The sequence below is a fragment of the Salvelinus sp. IW2-2015 genome, unplaced genomic scaffold, assembly GCF_002910315.2.
Source record: "Salvelinus sp. IW2-2015 unplaced genomic scaffold, ASM291031v2 Un_scaffold2899, whole genome shotgun sequence".
In the NCBI taxonomy this organism is placed as follows: Eukaryota; Metazoa; Chordata; class Actinopteri; order Salmoniformes; family Salmonidae; genus Salvelinus; species Salvelinus sp. IW2-2015.
Genome location: NW_019944197.1, coordinates 5,376 through 12,124, shown reverse-complemented (window position 1 = coordinate 12,124; position 6,749 = coordinate 5,376). Strand labels below are relative to the sequence as shown.

General features: G+C 41.8%; 1 protein-coding gene across 1 annotated transcript; it reads left to right on the top strand.

Annotated features, from left to right (window-relative positions):
* The first annotated feature begins 971 nt into the window (after positions 1-971).
* Positions 972-6,205, top strand: rps21 (ribosomal protein S21). Its single transcript, XM_024142023.2, has 6 exons — positions 972-1,070; positions 1,983-2,067; positions 2,303-2,366; positions 3,944-4,015; positions 4,593-4,648; positions 6,139-6,205. Exons 2-6 carry the CDS (start codon positions 2,018-2,020, stop codon positions 6,146-6,148), a joined length of 252 nt encoding a protein of 83 aa, XP_023997791.1. The 5' UTR covers positions 972-1,070; positions 1,983-2,017; the 3' UTR covers positions 6,149-6,205.
* Positions 6,206-6,749: the final 544 nt, after the last annotated feature.

The window sequence follows — 6,749 nt, the reverse complement described above, 5'->3', positions numbered from 1 at the left end:
GCAAGCTGTACTGATGGAAGTCTGGAACCAACAGGACCCTGAACAGCTTCTTCCCCAAGCCATTATGTAACGGATGTGAAATGGCTATCTAGTTAGCGGGTACGCGCTAGTAGCGTTTCAATCAGTTACGTCACTTGCTCTGAAACCTAGAAGTAGTGTTGCCCCTTGCTCTGCCTTTGTGGAGCGATGGGTAACGATGCTTCGTGGGTGACCGTTGTTGATGTGTGCAGAGGGTCCCTGGTTCGCGCCTGTGTCGGGGCGAGGGGACRGACGTAAAGTTATACTGTTACAATTAGATGGCTAAATAGTGAGTCCAGGTAACTATTTAACTATCTGCATTAACCCTTTTTACACCAACTCTTTTGTCTCAGCACATACACTGCTGCTACTGTTATCGGTCACTTTACCATTATCATTTATCATTACTCATTGTGTATTTATTATTATGTGTTTTACGTTTCAATTATTTCTATATATTTTCTTTCTCTCTGCATTGTTGTGAACATAAGTAAGCATTTCACTGTTAGTCTACAGCTGTTGTTAACAAAGSATGTGACAAATAACATTTGATTTGACATTTTTATTTGACCACCCTGTGAAGTTCATCATAACTTATTTCATCTGTAGCCTAATAAACTGTAGTTTTCCCGAGTCTGTGTGGGAGGACCACACACCATATCATCGCGTGACTCCAAATGTACTTCGATATGATGGTTGTATCAATATTTGCGCATAAATACGTTTCCACCATCATTTCTAGCGTAATTAATTTTACCATCACAAAAAGATCCCACCATGTCAAACGAACAGATTATCTGTCGGCATTTATAACATTTTGCCGAAACTTAATGTTTCCATTACAGCTGTGATTTCTTATATATATGGTATGACTTTACTCGCGTAACGTGGTTGGTGGATCATTGTATTTTCTTTGTAACAATATTTGCACAAAAGCCAAGTTTTGTTTTTTAATGTTTCCATACGGAAGTAATTACTTGCGACACCGGTAGTAGAGGTTTAACATCCGGTAACGACGTTCTCTCTTTCCTGTCAGCCATTTGTGATAAAAGGTGAGAGAAAGATTTTCTCTGTTGTACGAATACAAAAATACTGTACTTTCATTAATCATAGCTGTCCAATTGGCGAAAGAATATATTGCAAAGCATCTCCGCTAACGGTAGCGCTTTGTTTATTTTGAATGTTGTCGTTATTTTTGGCACATTTTATGGTAAAAAAAAAGTCGGCATGCTACCGCTGTGCCTGCCACATGCTGGAAGCTTCGGCGTCAACGCAAATGTTCACATGGCTTCGTATTTGCTTATGAACGTCTCCCCTCTCCACCAAAGATTATTTATTGAATTCTGATATTTAATAAGCGCATTATTTTTCCCTACCTAACGTTGCCATGCTAACGAGAAATGTTGACATTGGCTAACTATCTAGCACGTTAACAAATTAAGCTAGCTAACGTTAGCTAATTGACTTATGATAGCTAATGTAGTAAAAAAATGAAGAAAAGTAAGGACGAGAAATGTCGGAGTCCGGCCTATAAATATGTGATGAATGTATAGAYTATATGGGAAAGGGGGATGCCTAGTCGGTTCTCCAACTGCCTTAATCGACATCCATCTCTKTGGCGCCCGGGGAACAGTGGGTTTACCTTGTCAGCTTGGGGATTTGATCCAGCAATCTTCCCGTTACTGGCCCAACGCTCTACCCACGTACTATATCTGAAGAATGGTATATGTACAGCAATAGTTAAATAGCATAGGCCTTGACTAGAATACAGTATTTACTTATGAAGTGGGTTAAACGGTATGTGAATATTAAAGTGAACAGTGTTCCATGACTTTGTACATAGGGCAGCAGCCACTAAGGTGGTAGCTCAGCAAGTGTGTGACACGTTCAGGGCAGGGTATTGAACTTCCGTGTGGTGCAAGCTAGCTGATTTAATAGCTCATCTTTTTCTCTGCTACTCACAGATCGAGTGACCGATCAGCACCAAAAAAAAAACAGAATGCAGAACGACGCCGGTGAATTCGTGGACCTGTAYGTCCCACGTAAATGGTGAGTAACTCGTAGCGCCACACCTGTAACTAGCTAGGTAGCTAAATAAGCCTACGATAACGAGCAAAGTTAGTAGTTTTGCGAAATGGCTAGATAGTTGGTTTTATAGCTAGATACATAATTTAACTTCGTTGATGAAAGCATTCTAAATCAATTTTGCCCTGTCAACAACATTAGCTAGAGGTCCTGTAAYTCTGATTCTATATACAACTTGCTAYGACCCKGTGTCTTTCAGCTCTGCAAGCAACCGAATCATCGGAGCCAAGGACCACGCCTCCATCCAGATCAACATTGCTGAGGTAATAACTAGTGGCACTAGCTACAGAACTCTGGAACTTCATAATGTACTTTAATGTACTTTAATACATAATGTACTTTTGAGTGTGTCTCAAATAACACCCTATTTCCTATGTAATGCACTACTGAAAGTAGTGGACAAAAGTAGTGCACTGTGTAGGGGATCGTGTTCCATTTGAGCCACACCACAGGAGGTTGGTGGAACCTTAATTGGGGAGGACTGGGCTCTTGGTAATGACTGGTGCGGATTCGGTGGAATGGTATCAAATATCAAACACATGTGTTTGTGTCAAACACATTTCTATGTGTTTGATGCCATTCCATTTGCTCGGGTCTGGCCATTTATGAGCCGTCCTCCCCTCAGCAGCCTCCACTGAAACACACCCAGTAGTCTTCATTGATCTGGGCCCAGTTTCCCCGAAAGCGATGGAAGTTGAGTTGTACCAGTGTTTTAACGATGCGTCTTTCCTACAACGGCCGAAGATGCATTTCCCAAAACGGCACACCGACAGAAAAGCCGCTAAGTGCGTTGTCGATACTGATAGGATTTAACCTCTACAGGATCTGATAGGATTTTAAGAAAAGACAGCTCTGCTCTCAGAACAGCTTACTCAACTCAAATCTTACCTTAACATTGTAATTATTTCACAATACTGACGACAGATCAGCTCTTATAGAGCGATAACACGGGTAACCCAAACTCAGTCCTCGGGACCCCAAAGGGGTGCACATTTTGGATTTTCCCCCGAGCACTAAACAGCTGATTCAAATAATCAACTAATCGTCAAGCTGTGATAGTTTGAATAAGCTCTGTGGTGTTAGGGGCAACAAAACAACAACAAACAAACGAGGACCGAGTTTGGGGAAACGCTGGATTACCATCTATGGCTGCRCATATTGAGACCGTAGTCTACAAGCGGCAAAATAGAACTCAAGTTATTGGAACGTGCATTTCGATACAGGGATGCAAACTTTCCAGTGATATTCGCCATTTGGATTGCAAAATAGTTTATCCACATGAATCGTGTAGATCCTTGGAAAGGGGGGGGGGTACGAGGTACGATCTGCTTGATTAACGGCGTTAACCTTTTTTAAATAACATTTTACAGCTGACATGGCACTTTTCTAAGGCTACTTAGTATATGAGAGCGATTTTTAAAACACAAGTAGTACAATAGAAAACAAAGCTTAGCGTAGCTAACTAAATAAAGAGATTTTGGAGAAGTGGTCTTAGCTCACAGTAGTGTTGTCATCCATCGTTTGTAGTTCCCATGCTTGCAGCTCGGGCTCATGCTAACTAAATCAATGACCATGGATTATGTTTTATACTTTCTGCCAATAATCAGTGAGATTTAATGCTAAACATATTGTAAATAACCTGTAACACTGACCCCCCCCCAAAAATGTATTGTGTTCTGCGCGGGCAGAATTTGGCATGTACTAGCAACGGACGCTAATAGCTTCTCGAATCCCATTGTGACGTGGGGGGGGGGCACTTATTGGCAGGGGGTCAATATTTGGCATGACAGGCCCTCTACTCCTTATAACCTCATTGTACTAATTACATTTTTTATTACAGGTTGACAAGGTAACCGGYCGCTTCAATGGCCAGTTCAAGACCTACGCTATCTGCGGTGCCATCCGTAGAATGGTAGGTTTCTCCGCTTTCAAAAGGCCATGGGTGCAAATTTCCAGTAATTTTGTTCCATAAATTCAGAGTCCTCCGACTGGGATTTCTTGGAAAAGTTACTGGAATTTTGCAACCTTACACAAGGCGATGTTGCAGGTCGTTGGCAGCGAGGCTTGGCCTGAAGTGTCTCTGTCCTCTTGTAGTGTCTCTGTCCTCCTGCGGTGGCTCTGTCCTCCTGTAGTGGCTTTGTCCACCTGTAGTGTCTGTTACAGATAACAGGTGGTTTGAGGCCATGCTGTCTCCTCCATAGCAAGGTTATAGGTACACCTCAGACATACCACTGGCATCAACTATCTTTTATCCTAGCATCCAGGTACATGAATTATAGAGACCACTACCTCCCCTTTCCAAAGTCTGGTGTTATCAGTGTAGATTCAGGAGAGGAAGTCACTCACACATTTTTCCCACAAGTCACCATGGCATCATTTGATATTGTTCATTATCTTCTGTGTGATGGTGTTTGACAAATGTGAGGTGAGAGTGTGTGTGTGTGTATAAAGAGGAACTGTCTAACGGACCCTCCTGTCCCATCCCGCAGGGTGAGGCTGACGACTCCCTCCTGAGGCTGGCTAAGACCGACAGCATCGTGTCAAAGTAAGTACCTGCGTTGTCTCTGCTGTACCGTGTCCAGCCTAGTGTTTGTCACGATACCAACATTTTGACTTCGCTACCACAACAAAGGAAGGCCTTTTAGCCAAAGTCACAGAATGGCYCTTGATCCAGACAGATTTGTCGTGTTCAATATCATTACATTTTAAATGTATGCATTAAATGAATCAATCATACAATATTTATTTATTTAGCAAACYACATAATATACAGGTAATTTATTCGAGTGATAAATCTCTGTTGGTAAACTGGGTAAATCAAGATGTAGCCATGGTCTAGTCACAATACAGGTGGATTCATATTCAATAGGAGTGTGTGAAATGTAGAGTTATAGAGCTCGTTTTGGTGCTGATTTCATGGGGCTACAGACGAAAAACAAATCTACTTCCCTTCCATTTGATACTTATTTTATTATACTGATCAACTACATTTTGCACACACAAAAAAAAGAACCATTCTGTTCTTATATAAAAGTGTGCCTGTTTCTTTAAGAGTCATGATGTCATTCAGTCAGTTTGAGGCTGGCGCAAAGATAATGTTGACTGGGAGAGATGTGAGGCGGGGGGTGGGACTAAATAAGATAATTCATTAATAACGTTTTTTGGTGACAATCAGTGTTGAAATCAGCAATATTTTTTGCCTTRTGATTTGCATATTATCACAAACGAGGTACTAGGGTAGAACGACCTGCTGTTTAGTACCAACGAATGCAGCAAGCAACGAATATCCGTAATACTGAGATTGCGTCGTCCAATGCGTTTGATTCCCGCCGTACATTTAATTTTGGTACGTTCCCTCAGCTGATTAGCAGCTGCTGTCAGACACACGTGGATCTCGAAAGGCGATTCTCTTCCAATAGTGTGTGCAGTGAATTCTACACAAATAAAAAATAAAAGTCTAAATGACTATGACATCCTGGCATTTTTGAGGCATACTAAATGTTTAAAATGTCACATACTAATAAAACTTTACTGCTTACTGAACAAATATAGATACGCAACAATGTCAAAGATTTTACTGAGTTACAGTTAATATACGGAAATCAGTCAATTTAAATGAATTCATTAGACTCTAATCTATGGATTTCACATGACTGGGCAGGGGCACAGCCATGGGTGGGTCTGGGAGGGCGTAGGCCCACCCACATAGCAGCCAGTCCCAGCCAATCAGAATGAGTTTTTGCCCACAAAAGGGCTTTATTACAGACGGAAATACTCCTCAGGTGTAGATTTTTGTTCAGTCTATTTGGAACGCACATATGGGTATTCGTGCACAGCCAGTGTGTGATTGGGGCCGTTGTTCGCCTAAATTAAACTGTGATTGGTGACGTTGTTCGCCTAAATTAAACTGTGATTGGGGCCGTTGTTCGCCTAAATTAAACTGTGATTGGTCAGGCTCTACTACTGCAACACACCCAGATGTAATGTCCTCACTGATGTGATCTAATGTCCTTTTCCTCTCCCTTTTCCTAACAGGAACTTCTAGGTCGGGTGATGCGCCTCTGGAATCTCTTTGTAAAATAAAAACCAGAATGAATTTGAATTTGTTTCAAGCATCATTATTACTCATAGATGATTGGTCCTAACTCCAGTTCATAGTTTCAACCATTGGATTTAAATTGGCTCATATTTGTGTGAAAGATGCCCGCCTCCAAGTGAGTGATTTGATGTACCCTGAAAAAAAATATAAACGAAACAACATGTCTGGTGAGTATGCAGGCCATGGAAAAACTAGGACAAATACAGCTTCCAGGAAATGTGTCCAGATCCTTGGGTCATGGGGCCATGCATAATCATGCTGAAACATGAGGTGATGGCGGTGGATGAATGGCACGACAACAGGCCTTAGGATCTCGCCACGGTATCTGTGCATTCAAATTGCCTTTGATAAAAATGAAATTGTGTTCGTTGGCTAAAGCTTATGCCTGTTGTCATGCCATTCATCCACCACCATCACCTCGTGTTTCAGCATGATTATGCACCCATACCGTAACCCCATCACCACCGTGGGGCGCTCTGTTCACATCGATAACGTGCTCACCTATACACGTGGTCTGCCGATTGGACGTACTGCCAAATTCTCTAAA